The 14,519-nt window shown below is 36.1% G+C and overlaps 1 protein-coding gene across 3 annotated transcripts in view; it reads left to right on the plus strand.

Moving 5' to 3' along the window:
• The window catches only part of NFXL1 (nuclear transcription factor, X-box binding like 1), a 70,582-nt gene extending 58,098 nt beyond the window's left edge, over window positions 1-12,484 (plus strand). For all 3 annotated transcript variants that reach the window (XM_008701452.2, XM_040625281.1, XM_040625282.1), the window contains 4 exons: window positions 3,149-3,253; window positions 6,779-6,865; window positions 8,053-8,106; window positions 10,747-12,484. In XM_008701452.2, coding sequence (XP_008699674.1) covers window positions 3,149-3,253; window positions 6,779-6,865; window positions 8,053-8,106; window positions 10,747-10,920 — 420 coding nt within the window. In that variant the 3' untranslated portion in view covers window positions 10,921-12,484. The remainder of the gene's footprint in view (window positions 1-3,148; window positions 3,254-6,778; window positions 6,866-8,052; window positions 8,107-10,746) is intronic.
• The last annotated feature ends 2,035 nt before the right edge of the window (window positions 12,485-14,519 follow it).

Consider the following 14,519-nt stretch of genomic DNA (forward strand, 5'->3'; position numbering starts at 1 on the left):
TATCTGAAAACAATATTGTTTGCTTAATTTTATATTAAAAGTTCAAGAAAAGTACGAACTTTTGTGACCTTAGTTTGCTGTCCATTATGCTTGTCATGTTTATTGCATGTGGCTGTAGTCTTATTTCCATTGTATGAGTATAGTATGGTTTATGGTATTTGCTTTAGTGTGGGTAGATATTTGAGTTGTTTCCAGTTCCAAACTCATATTTTATGAGTTTGTTTCCAATTCCAAAATACTGCTATGAACATTCTTATTTGTGCATTCTAATATATGTGCGTGTAGACTTCTCTAGGCGTATAGCAGTGCCATTGCTTGGTCACAGGGAATGTATAATTTCAACTTAATGTCGTGGATTTCCAGAATAGTTGTACAATTTACTGTCGGTAAATTTTCTAATTTACCACCAGTATTTTAAAGTTCCTGTCGTGGCATATCCTTGTCAACACTTGGTATTGTCAGAGTTTTAAATTTTTGCCAGTCTTGTGACATCTCATGATTTTAATTTACATTTTCCTGATTACTAGTGATTTTTAATACCTTTTCCAGATTATTGGCATTACTTTTGTCTGTGGGACAGGTATTGGATACCAGCACATTACACTTCTGGATGAGTTTCAGTTCTCCTTGCAAGCTAGAGTAATCAGTTTAATTAACTTATCACAAAAAGAAGATCTATTTGGAGGATACTGGGGACCAGTTTATAGATTCTGAAGGAAATGCTGTACAGCAAACTTTAGGAAGGGCAGGATCTGGGCAGCTCCCAGGGGCTTTCTAGCAGGAGCTCAGGGGGCTCTCTCCTGAGATGACTGTTCAAACCACCACCTCTTTCTATTTAGTTTTCAGATTATCAGGAGAGAAAATCTGATTGGCCCCCTTAGGTTGAAGGGATCCCTTGGCATAGGAAGCAAAAGACAAGAGACTGGAATGGATAACGTAGCCACGTCCATGAGAAAATTGTAATGAGCCAGGCAGCCATCCCAGTTTATGTCTTCTGTATCTTTTACTAGCAGTGGAGGTGAAAGGCGTGGAGATTTATGGAAGAATTGTTAGGTGGGGTAACAGGATCAAATGCAGTATTCAGGAAAAAGAGATACATTTTGAAGGCAGAAGATTCAGCCAGAGACAAGAGAGACTTTCAAGACGGTAGTGAAATTGTGAAGAGTGACCATGAGGTCTTTTAGGAGGTAGAAAGATATAACATCCAAACCAGTGGTTTTTAGCTTTTCGTCAACCCCCAACACACTGAAAAGATAGAACATTATAGCCATGATTCTCTGTAATTTCAGAAAGATCTTTATTGACTGTGACAGGTTTCCCTATTTACTTTCCCCTTTAGAATTATTGATTTAAAGTAAAGTAGAGTGGTTAGTTACTTTTAGAAAAGATGACTGATATAATTACCTCACAGATTAAAGAAAGAACAAGAGGCTACAGAGCCATGTTTTGAGAAGAAGAGGGACTAGGTGGCCAGCTGATGCCAAACATTTGTCTTCTTCATGAAGTCAGGCTAGAGGCACTGGCAAGAATGAAGGTGGGAATGAAGTTGAGGAGACAAAGACTTTAAACAAACCTGTGAGGCGTGTATTTGATAGTGAATGAATACTGAGCTTATTAAGCAGTGTTCAGGGCCTCATTAGGTGTAGAGAGAAACAAAACTGAAGTGGTCCAGGAATGCTAGTGTGGAACTCATTCCAGCAGCACAGCCCTACGATGGGATTGATGAAAATGTAGTCTGAGTGATCCAAATTTAGTTTTGGTATGAATGTCTCAGCTAAAAATGAAAGAAAAAGAAATCTAATTGCACACTAGAGAGACACTAAAGGCAATGGAAAAAACTTGTGAATTTTTTTCAAGTGAGTAGAGTTAATAGTTGGATCAATCTACTGAATCATAAAGATCAAAAGTTGGAGAATTCAGATGTTTATTAAGATGTCCACTATTAATAAGGTGTCTTTGTTAATAAGTATAAGAGATACAAAGAAATAGAAGACTGCCCTCAACTAACTTATTATTTTATATAGCTAAATATTTTATTATAATAGCTAAATATATCGAGCACATTTAATCCTCATAACAGCTATATGAAATTCTGTTACTCTTCCCAGTTTTATATGTGAGGCACGGAAAAGTCAGGGGCTTGCCCAGGGTTTCACAGTTGGTAAACAGGGAAGCTGGGCATCAGTTCCAAGCAGCCTGACTTTGGAATTTAACCAGTAACCAGTGGTATCTTTTATTCCCAGTCTGGTTGGAGAGATGGATATCTACGAGGTGTCTAAATATTTTTTTTTAAGTTTAAGACCATATAAACAATGTCACAATAGTTTACAAATGTATTTCTTACATAATTACTGTTATTTGTTCAAATATAGCCAAACTCCTATCATGCTTCTATGGTGATTTAAACCATTTCTTGAAGTTTGGATAAGATTTGAATACAAAGAAGGTCAGAACGTTTCATCTGAAAGCTTGACTAGGATAAGAAGATAGTAAATAAGTAAAGACAAGGAGCACATAGACATCGTAGCAATTACTGAATTGGTTTGGCTACCTGTATAATATGTTTTGAGACGTAGTGGCAAAGAGAAATGATTTAGAGTAAAAGGCTAAGCAGTTGTATTACAATACAATGCCTTAAGGATAAGGAAGTTTTCTTTCTTTCTCATATAACCATACAGGGAAGGTAGATGTGTTGTCACCGTGCTCCACGTATTCATTCAGGAACCCAAGTAAGCCAAGCAGCTCTGCTTCTCTTTGACACATGGTTTCCATTATTGCTCTAAATGTCATCATTTAAAGCACACTGGGAAGGGAAGAACATGGATGTGTGCTTTTGAAATACTTTAAGGCACAAAAGCACTTAAGCTTATATTCCATTGGCCAGAACATAGTCACATGCCTATAACCAGCCATAATAGTGATGTCAGATACACTCTTGGAGTGGAACTGGGGAGAATATTTAACATTTCTATGTAATTAAAATAATTTATATCTAAAAGAAAAAAGTTGAAAAATTAGATGATTATCCAGGGTTGATTAACCCTATTATAAATGGACTCTCTCTTAAAATAGTTGTTGGAGGAAGGGGAGTTTGCAGAGTCTTACTAGAATGTAAATATGTGATTGCCTTATTTTGGTTTTATTTTAGCTTCCTTGTGGTCACAGATGCAAAGAGATGTGTCATCCTGGTGAATGTCCCTTTAATTGCAACCAGAAGGTAAAACTTAGATGTCCTTGTAAAAGAATAAAAAAGGTAAATATTTTAAGTTATTGAAAATACTTTTTTATGTAAAAATTTTCTTTGTGTTTTGGTAGTTCTTTGGCTTTTTGCCTTTTGCTTTTAAGGTCTTATTTTTTAGAATATTTTCCTTGACTTCCCTGTTCACACTGTCCACCTCTGATTTTTGCTATCTTGGTTAAAGTTGCAACTCCTTTTTTTTCTTTATGTTCTTACAGTCATCCCCTAAAGCTAGTCTTTTTCTTTTCTTTAAATTCACTCTTGTATTCATCCATCCAACAAATATTTATTGAGAATCTTTTGTTTTTACTGAGGATCTTTGCTTTTCATTTATTTTCACAGCTCCTACTATCACTTCCTGGGGTAGATAACTTCTGAATTTAAATGTATAGGCCTGACCTCTTCTGGAGTTGAATCCATAGGTTTTAGATACTTAAATTGGACCATCTTTTTTTTTTTTTTTTTTTTTTTGAGATTTTATTTATTTTTCTGAGAGAGAGCATGCAAAGGGTGAGGGACAGAGGGCTGAGCAGGGAGCCCAATGTGGGACTCGATCTCAGGACTCTGGGACCATGACCCAAGCCGAGGACAGATGCTTAACCGAATGAGCCACCCAGTCGCCCATAAATTGGACCATCTTTATGTGAAAATCAATGCTTAGTGAAACCACTTATAATCTGAGATATCTGTCAGATTTTCTCTCATCTCATGTTACTGTCCAAGTGTAGTCGCCACCCACTAGAATTGGCAACACCTCATTCTTGGACTTTGATAACAGCTTCATAACAGATTTCCTTGCCTCCAAGCATAATACTTCCCTAATCTAGGTTCTTCAGTGGTTCTTCATCATTTATGGGAAGAAATATGCGTATAAAAGAAACTTGTGTACATATATAGAGTTGGCATTCAAGGGAATCTGTGATGGTACCTTTGCCTGCTTGTCTAGCAGTCGTCCCTGTGACTCTGTTACTTATGTGCCTTAACATATATACTATACTCTTTAATCTGTGGCAATGTAGACATTCTTTCTTTCTGTAAAATGCAAAGTTTTTTCCCTTTACTGTTCCATTTACTAGAATCCTGCTAGTACTCAGGGCAAGCATTTCCTTGTTTGGGAAGGTCTTCCTTCTCCTGACTCTCTTGGGAAGACTTAGATGCTGTTTCTCCTTGGTTTTCTTTATTCTAGGTTCATGACTAAAAGCTTTTTGATTCTAGGGATGTCTGTAATCTTGTTTTCTCATCCATAAAATAGAGTTTATACATAGATTTATTGGAAGGAATAAAAGAGGTAATGCTTATATAGCATTTAGCACAGTGATTGCTATGTTTAATAAATAATAGCTGCTATTAACATTAGTTTACTACTTACATTGTTATATTATTTCTCTTATTGTGTCCCCTGTCCCTAGCACAGTGCTTTGCGTGTAATAGTTGCTCTGTAAGTACCTTTTGGATGAGGAAAGGTAGGATCCCTCTTTCAAGCTGATAGAATTAATATCTGCAACACAATATTCATTTTTGTCTTTAATGTTTGTATATGTTATTTTTCCTTTGTCTGGACTATCGTTGGAGGACTCTGTTTATCACAACCTCAACCAAAAATGAAGAACTAAAGTGGAGAAAAAACCCTCTAAGTAATAAAATTCCATGCTGTAAAGTGTTTTCACTAAAGTAAATGTACTTTGCTCATAGAATTTGTTGATCATATATCTTAACTCTGATAAATTTGAACTAAAAAAATTAGTATCTGAGAGTGTGGTAAGAAAGAAATTGACACAAATAGGTACACTTAGAGCAAAAATGATATCTGGCAGCAAAAAAAAGTAGATAAAACATCTACAAAGCAAATTCTCGGACTTTAAAATAAGGACCACTCATTTGAGTGGTTCACAAATTGATTATAGGATTGCTGTCACATCAACAAGAAAAGAGTAGATTAGGTTTTTATTGTTTCATTAAGGAAGCAATGAAGTGCAAACATAAGCTTTAGACCAATTTTCAAAATTTTAAAACTTTAAAAAATTAAATGGTTGAGAGGAAAATTTGTAGCTGTCCAGAAAATTCTCTAGAACTGCATGAGTTGGTAGCCATTAGCCACATATGACTGTTTATTTGAATATTTTTTAGCCTTATTGATGCACAATGACAAAAATTGTGTATATTTAGGATGCACACATGACAATTGTCTATACATACACACTGTGAAATGATTACAGCAATCAAGCTAATTAACATTTACTACCTGGTTACCATTTCTTTGTGGTGAGAACACATTCTACTCTATTAGCAAATTTAATATGTATTATAGCAAGCATGCTATATATTAGATTCCTCAGAACTTATTCATTTTATCACTGAAAATTTGTACCCAGTGACCAATTTCTCCACATTTCACCTTGTCCCTAGCTCCTGGCGATTTCCATTCCCATTTTAGCTTTTCTAAGTTCTAATTTTTTAGATTCCACATATTAGTAAGATCATACAATATTTGTCTGTATCTGTCTTATTTTACTTTACCTGATTGGCTCCATGTTCGTCCATGTTCCCTAAATGGCGGGATTTTCTTTTTTATGGCGGAATAATATTCCATTATAGGTAGATAAGTAGGCAGATCATGTTTTCTTCATCCATTTTTCCATTGATGGACACATACCTTGTTTCCATATCTTGGCTATTGTGAATAATGATGCACTGAACATTGGAGCACAGATATTTCTTAGATACTCTTCATTTCCTGGATATATACCCTGGAGTAAGACTGCTAGAACCCATACTAGATCTATTTGAAATTTTTTACGATGCCTCCATACTGTTTTTCATACTGGCAATACCAATTTACATTCACACCAACACTGTAGAAGATTTCTTTTTTTTTTTTCCTATATTGTCAACACTTGTTATCTATTGACTTTTCAGTTATAGTTATTCTAACAGTTGTGGGTTGATTATCTCATTGTGGTTTAGATTTGCATTTCCTTGGTGATTAACGATGTTGAGTACATTTGCATGTACCTGTTGGCACACGTACTGCTATTTAAATTTGAATTTTAATAAATCAGCATGAAACAGTAGTAAACATTCAGTTCCTCGATTTCACTGGCCACATTTTGAGTTTTCAGTAGCTGTGTGTAGTTAGTGTTCCTCCGTTGGATAGCACAGATGTAGAACATTTTTATTGTCTCAGAAAGCTGCGTTGGGTGGCACTACTCTGGAGCATTTTATAGCACAAAACAATAAAGAAAAATAAAGAATGAAAAAGAAATTGAAGCTAAGTTGATAGTGGCTTTTAATAAATAATTATTAAGTGGATGCTTTAAATTTTATCATATTCACTTTTATCCAGTTAGGAGGAAATAAAGGAATGATCACTGTTTGAATCAAGACATTTAATGCTTATAACCATATCATCATTAAATATTCATGAATATGACTTTTAAATAATATGTGCAACCTTAAGCTGTCAGATATTTTACTTTTTTTACGGCATACAGTTAGGGCTCTGAGGTAAAAATATCAAATTTAAAAAAATGTTATTTGTAGGAATTGCAGTGCAACAAAGTACGTGAAAATCAGATTTCAATAGAATGTGACACAACATGCAAGGAAATGAAGCGGAAAGCATCTGAGGTAATGTCATGTTAAATGTCATTTTTTTAAAAGATTTATTTATTTTAGAGAGAGAGAGTGCAAGCAAGCATGGGACTGGCAGGGGGGAAGGGCAGAGGGAGAGGGAGAATCTCAAGCAGACTCCCCACTGAGCACATAGACCTACACAGGGCTCGATCTCACATCCCTGAGACCATGACCTGAGAAATCAAGAGTTGGATGCTTAACCAGCTGAGCCACCCAGGTGCCCCAAATGTCATTTTTAGTGTGCTAATTAACAGCCTTTTCCTATTTTGTGCATTACTTTATGTGCTTATTACAAAGAACTCAAAATCTCATCTTTTTTGCTTTTATAAGAAAGCCTAGTTTTTTTCTTTTTTAAGATTTTTTATTTGAGTGAGAGAGAGGGAGAGCGAGCATAAGCCAGGAGGAGAGTGAGAAGCAGACTCCCTGCTGAGCAGGAACCTGGGATCATGACCTGAGCTGAAGGAAGATGCTTCACCGACTGAGCCACCCAGACGCCCCAAGAAAGCCTAGTTTTATAGGCCTATTTTGAATCCCCAAGTGTGTTCCTTATTGTCTAGTGTATACTTTTTTCCACCTTTGTACCAGTTAGTGTATGTTCTCCAGAACATAGTTGTTCATCTTACTGTTAGTGTAAGCCTCCTGAGAGTTAGGTTAAAATAATACAAAGTAAGATTTTGGAATTCTTTGCTCTTTGGGTTACCTCTAGTGTCATTATTTCCTTCCATCAATCCAATTAATGAATAAACTCTTGATTTTGCTTGACACTAAGGATTCTCTTCCAGATGGGACATTTATGGAAAATGGTCAATTTTAACTCTAGAAAAAGAGTGGTATTTAATAATTTACTATAGGCTTAGTATGGTAACTCAAGAGACGAAAATCAGTTTTAACACTATTTCATTTTGTAGTATTGTAACTCTTTGAATTGTGATCTAATATCTATTAAGTTGTTAAGCTGAAATGTTTATATAAAGGATAACACTATCCCTCCTGTCACCTCACAGTCTGTTAGAACCTTGGTAACGCTTCTCAGTATAACATTTACATGTCTTCAGGTAATTTCCAATACAAAGTTACCAAAAGTTGTTATGAGTTAGTGGATCCTGGGTGGGAAGATGTTAAAATTCTAAATAAAATTTGATGATTACAATGTTAATTCACTTTTAAATGTCTATAAACAGATAAAAGAAGCAGAAGCCAAAGCTGCTCTTGAAGAGGAAAAACGAAGACAACAGGTAGCTAAACAAAATGTTTATGTCTCTTTGTATCGTTGTTACTTTTTATGCAAACCCAAGGTATAGTCCACATACAAACCTGGAGCCCGTCAACTGTTCCCTGGACTGAAAATAATATAGTTCCCACAAAACAAAAATTAGCCTTACTTTACTCACTTACTCAGTTACTTCAGTTCACGTATACTGAACCTCTGAAGAGGCATGAAATCTTGTATATTCCCAGATATTTTGTATACTCCCCAATTGACTTCCTTTCCAGGCTCATCCATTCTCTAGTGGTAAGAGTTTTAACTCCTCCTCGGTTGGCGGGTGGGGATTGGCGTGGGGCAGCATCCATTTTAAGGCATCTCTTGGAGCCCCTGTCTTCACTGACCTAAAAGTATTCGAGTTCTGTTTTGCTGAGTTGCAGATTGTCTGTAAAAATGAGTGTTGTTTACTAATCAGTGCATTTACTTTATATTGCCTTATTTCCCTTTTAGATTCTTAAATGCAGGATTATTATCTGTTCTTTGCTATATAGCAGATAACAACTACATTCCTGATATCCCATTTGCTCAAGTACCATATTGCTCATATACACCAAAGAGTGGTTTAACTTTCTAATAGTGACATATAATTATTTGTCAGTTTACATTTTGAGATGTTTATACTTAGCAAGAAGAGTATATTATATGCAAACTACTGCCTTTTGAATGAGGAAATTAACATTTGTATGACTTTCGGGGAGGACGCTGGAAACAATTTAGGTAACAATAAAGGTGGGCTAAAATGACCTCTGATGTTATATGGTTGTATGAAGTTGATTTGCCTAATATTCCAAAATAAGTTATCAGAGCTATTACACTAAAACATGCGCTGACTGGAATCCTGGGAGATTAATTTATTAGGAATAGTTTAGGGTAAACCTTCTTCCCCTTTTTATAAACCATTTCGATGGAAATTTTAAATATATTCTCTAATTACTGACCTTTTAAACAGAGTGTATGGAACATAATTTAAACTATAAATGATGACTGTGGGTCATTATTAAAGCATTAGTTATTTTACTCTGTCAGTTCTTAAGTTTGGCTGCTTTTAATGTATTTTGATCTTGTTCTCCATTTCAGCCACAACTTGAGAATATTCTGACGTTTTGGTTCATTGAAGAATCCTACTTTGTGTTAAATTAAGTATAGGATTAGGGCATCTTCAAATGTGGTTTATGGGCAAAGTAGTGGGTGTATTAACTGAAGTTTGTACAGTTGACCCTTAAACAACACAGGTTTAATCTGTTTAAGCTGTGAGGGTCCACTTACATGTAGCTTCTTTTCACTATCTATAGTACAGTCCTGTAAATGTATTTTCTCTTCCTTATGGTTTTCTTAGTAACATTTTCTTTTCTCTAGCTGACTTTATTGTAAGACTACAGTGTATGAGACATACAACATACAGAATATGTGTTAATCCACTGTTATCCGTAAGGCTTCTGGTCAACAGTGGGCTATTGGTAGTTAACTTTTTGGGGAGTCAAAAGTTATATGTGGATTTTTGACTGTGTGTGGGGTCAGCAGCCCTGACCCCTACATTGCTCAAGGGTTAACTTATATTTCCTTCTGTTAAATAAACAATTACAGAATCTTGCATGGATATTACATATATATTTTAGTTAATGACTATCATGTTTTAGTTAAAATGCACTGTAGTGTGTCATGTTACGTTATCCTGTACACAGTTAAGTAAGTTCTTAACAGAATAAGAATCCACATTTTATAATAAGTATCATCCAGTTATCCTTTTTTAGGACCAGTTTTTATATAATTCTACTTTCTAAAATTGTCATTTTAATTTAAAGCATGAAGGATTTTTCCCCTGAAGAATTTCTACTCGGTTTTTAAATACACTTGATAAAGATAATCTGGCAGTTTTTTTCCCTACTCACTTGAATTTCTTTCATACAAGCCATTAATGTTTATTATCAGCATTGTAAAAAACTAGAATTATAGGTATTTTTATTCTCACTGGACATTTCTTAGCACTTGCTAGAAGCTGTATATTAGAGACACTCAATAGATAAATGGTGTTGAAGTATAAAATTAATGTCTATATTTAGGGCACCCTGATTTAATCAGATGTTTCTATATTAAATAGTATCGGGGAGCCTGGGTGGCTCAGTTGGTTAAGAAGCATCTGCCTTCGGCTCAGGTCTCGATCTCAGGGTCCTGGGATCCAGCCTCCTGGTTGTCATTGTCATCAGGCTCCCTGCTCAGCAGGGAGTCTGCTTCTCCCTCTCCCTCTGCTCCTCCCCGCCTGCCTCCCCACCCACCACCCCCACTTGTGCTCTCACTCTCTCTTCAAATAAATAAAACCTTTAAACAAAGAACTAAAAATAAATAAATAAGTAGTGTCAAAGTTAGGCTTACGGTCTGAAATAATCTCTTTTGTTACTCCTCATTTCCCTTTCTGCTTACCTAAACTCTGAATTTGTTGAATACAGTCCGTAATGGAGTTTAAAAAAAAAAAAAATCAAATCAAAATACTTACCATATACCATTACTATTAAAACATTTGGCACATTGATTTATTTTCATCTGAGTGGAAAATTTCAAGTCACTGTATGTATCGAATTTAATAAAAATGATACTGTTTTGGTTTTTGATTTAGGCTGAACTGGAGGCTTTTGAAAACAGACTGAAAGGTCGTCGGAAGAAGAACAGGAAAAGAGATGAAGTGGCAGTGGAGCTAACGCTATGGCAGAAATACAAATATTATCTCCTTTCAGCATGTACAGTTGTGGTTTTAGTGTTTGCATGGTACATAGCCCATGATGTGGCTTAAAAAAGTTTGATCTGTTCATATACCTCAGATTGGGTTTAGATAAGTTGTTCACTCTGGAATATTAGGAAGTGTATACTGTAGAACATATGTATTCTCATTCATCTCTGTATTCTCTTCCAGCTGTTGTTAGAAGGACAGAAGGTTAAGCTTTATCTTAATTAGCATACTAGAAGTGGCAATCTAACATTGTTTAATAGTAAAAGCATGACTGAAATTGTAAAATATCTCATAAGGCATAGCCAGTGGCAGGGTAACATGTCAGTTGTTCACTGTGTTTCCTTGTGTTAACATAGTTGTTTCACTTACTATTTCAAACCAACTTTCTTTCTTTCTTTTGCAAAATTAACATGAAACTGAGCCATATGTGCAGTAAAAGGAATACGTCACAATGTTTTGGTTACTTATTAAAAGGTACTTCTCTTGATCATGGTTTCTTGATCATGTAACTTTGTACTTTGAAATAATTATTCTCTAAAAGACCTCTTAAATTGTAACATGAAGCTATATAATTAGATTCCAGAAATTGGTTTATTTGTGAGGAATTTTTATCAGTTATTGAAATAAATCTTTATGTAGTAGGTACCTCAGAGGAAAATATAATTGTTTTTTTAAAAATGCCAGGTTAGATTCCTCACATGTGGCTATTTCTTGTGTAAGAAGCATTTAACTGAAGTTTGGCATGTTTTGTAAAACTTGTATGTGTCTTTTCAAGGTAATAATAAAAGAAAAACTGGTATTTCTGAGCAATAGATGCTGAGCCCAGGGCTTATGAGCTTTATATACTTATTCACATTTCTTCTTACCATGATCCTGTAAGTAGATTTCAGCTAGAAATAATCAGTTCTTATGAAAACAAGCTGATAGAAATATCAGTAAGCCAAATCTGTTTGAATTGTCATTTTAAATGGTTTTGCTATTTAATTTTTGTATGATTAATGTTTTCATTAAAATTTTTCATACTAAATTTGTAACCTAGAATATTTACTATTTAAAATATTCAGGGGCCTAAAATTTTAAGCTAGGTATTAGTGTCACTGTATAAGATCTCTGATACTTGATGCAAAACAATTATTGATAGACACCAAGAAGTATAGAAGTATGTTTAAAACAAGTACAAAGAAGGATTTCTAAATTTTGCTGACCTTAATGCAAAATTTTTTACTGTTCTATTCATTCATCTAGTGTTAGCTAGTGTCTAAAATGAAAGGGCAGTCATTCCTTTCATTTGGTGTTTGTGTTTTGCTTTAGATTTTTTTTCTTTATTTACCTTTCTCAATGTTAGAGTACCTGGGTTGGTGTTTCGGAGCTCTAAATTAGAGTGCTACACTCAAGTCATTTCCTTACTCTAAAATGAATATTAAAGACTGAACGACTAGGTGTCTACCTGGGGAGCTATTTTCATGTATCTCAGAATCTCAGCCTAATAAACAAGCCTGAAGCCTATTTTCTATCTGTTTGTTGGGCTTCTGTTCTGGCTAGTTTTCTTTCTAATTTGTGGGGGAGAATTTAGTGAGCAGAGGAAGGAGATTGATTGAATGAACAATAAATTAAGCTGTTTACTGTCCTTTATTTGCTTCATTAATTTATGTAAAGTCACACACTATTTAATCAACAGATAAGTTCCTGTGTGATGGGTACTTTGTAGGTACTAGAGATAACTGTGATCCTTTCTCTTGGGGAGATGCTAAGGAGTGGAAGAAGGCAGGCAGGAAATAGGTACTCAATAAAATAGACATTCTTTCATGTGTGATAAGTGGTGTTAAAAAATGAAACGGTACAAAAAGTGATGAAAAAGGGGGTGAAAGTTCACTGGCTGCTTTAGATTGGGAAAGTCCCGCTGAGATGGGGACATCCGAGCTGTGACCTGAATGACTTCATTTGAAGATCTGAGGGAAAAGTCCATGAGCCAGTGTAAGGGGAGGGAAAGTAGCAGGTACCAACTCCCTAAGCCCGATAGACCATGGTGAGGAATTAGGGTTTATTCCAGTCACAGTGGGCGGCGTTGGAAGGTTGTAAGTGGGGGAATAGTTGCTGTTGTTAAGATGACTGGCTGCTGGCTGCTGGCTGCTGCTGGAGACGAGGCTGTAAGGGGCAGGGGAGGAAGGTGGGTTCGGAGGCGGCCCAGGCTGGAGGTGCTGCCGATGCTGGGCTCCAGTTCCCCACCGCCCTTAGATGCCCTTGAATGAGTGGCAGGTGTGAGGAAGCTGCAGCGACTGCTGTGTGATGAGTGGAAGGGGAATGACTGAGACAGGGTAGAGGAAATAAGTTTTTTAAGGTCAAAATGAAGTTCAATTTGGCCTAAATACGTGAATTTGTTCTGAGGGAAATAAAGCAGTATATTTGGGCCTTTTCTTGCTTCAATCTGAACCAATTTGAGAAGGACTGGAAAAGTTACCAAATAGCCACTTAGGAACACACAGATAAAATTGTGAATGTGATGGCCTTATCCTCCTACTGACTTTGTATCATTGTAAAAGTTGGATGAGCTTACTATTTGAAATTTGTGGCATATTTATGTTGAGATTTTTAGTTTTTCAGCTTAAACTTTCAGGGATTGATCAGTGCCTAGTGTTTCTATTTCAATTACTTTCACTATTCAAGTCCAAATTAAATTCAGATAATCTCAAACAAAGTGGTAGAGTCTGCTGAAATTGCCAGAGGAAATTTATTGAAGCAAAACATTGAAGACATTTGCTTTTTGCAAAGAAGTCTGATGCTTGAACTTCATGGCTTTGAATGTTAAAAATTTTAAACACAGGTAAGTTTCTGTGGTAATGTTTAAAGATGACCTAAAGCACTTTTGGCTCTTCATGTTATTTCAGATGACCCGGGCATCTCCTCCAGCTGTTACATTTGCCCATCCCTGGGTGTTAGGAAGTGAGACAGATGTTTAAGCTCTGGAGCTAGAATTGATATGGGGCGGCTATGTCTCTTCTCTGGTCTGTGAAGTTGTCCTCTGTATTGAGTGGCCTGGGGCCTTAGAGTTTACTTATAAGTTGGTGAGCTGCATAGAGGGAAGACGCACCCCCTAGAAAGATTTGAATTTGGAGGTTGGGGGGAGAGAGGAGCTGAGAACCCCTCAGCTTTCCAGAAACTTAAGGGACAAGAGACCAGGTGTCCACCTGGAAAACCGTTTTCATGTATTGCAGAATCTTGGTCTGTTAAGGAAGTTTAGGTCTCTTATTTGCCGTGCTTCTCCTCTTGCTAAGTTTTCTTTTCAGTTAATGTGGGGGCATGTATTTATGTGGTACTGTGGAGAATTACTCACATACAGCCTGAAATTCCACAGTGTAGATTCATTTGCTTTAAAACACTTTTAGAGGGGCGCCTGGGTGGCACAGCGGTTAAGCGTCTGCCTTCGGCTCAGGGCGTGATCCTGGCGTTATGGGATCGAGCCCCACATCAGGCTCCTCCACTATGAGCCTGCTTCTTCCTCTCCTACTCCCCCTGCTTGTGTTCCGTCTCTCGCTGGCTGTCTCTATCTCTGTTGAATAAATAAATAAAGTCTTTAAAAATAAAAAATAAAACACTTTTAGAGAGACCTTCCCTTTTTACCAGCATCTGGCCATCCTCTATCCTACAGTATTTTTTCTTCATAG

This window comes from Ursus maritimus, unplaced genomic scaffold (genome assembly GCF_017311325.1).
Source record: "Ursus maritimus isolate PB19 unplaced genomic scaffold, ASM1731132v1 scaffold_8, whole genome shotgun sequence".
NCBI classification, from domain to species: domain Eukaryota; kingdom Metazoa; phylum Chordata; class Mammalia; order Carnivora; family Ursidae; genus Ursus; species Ursus maritimus.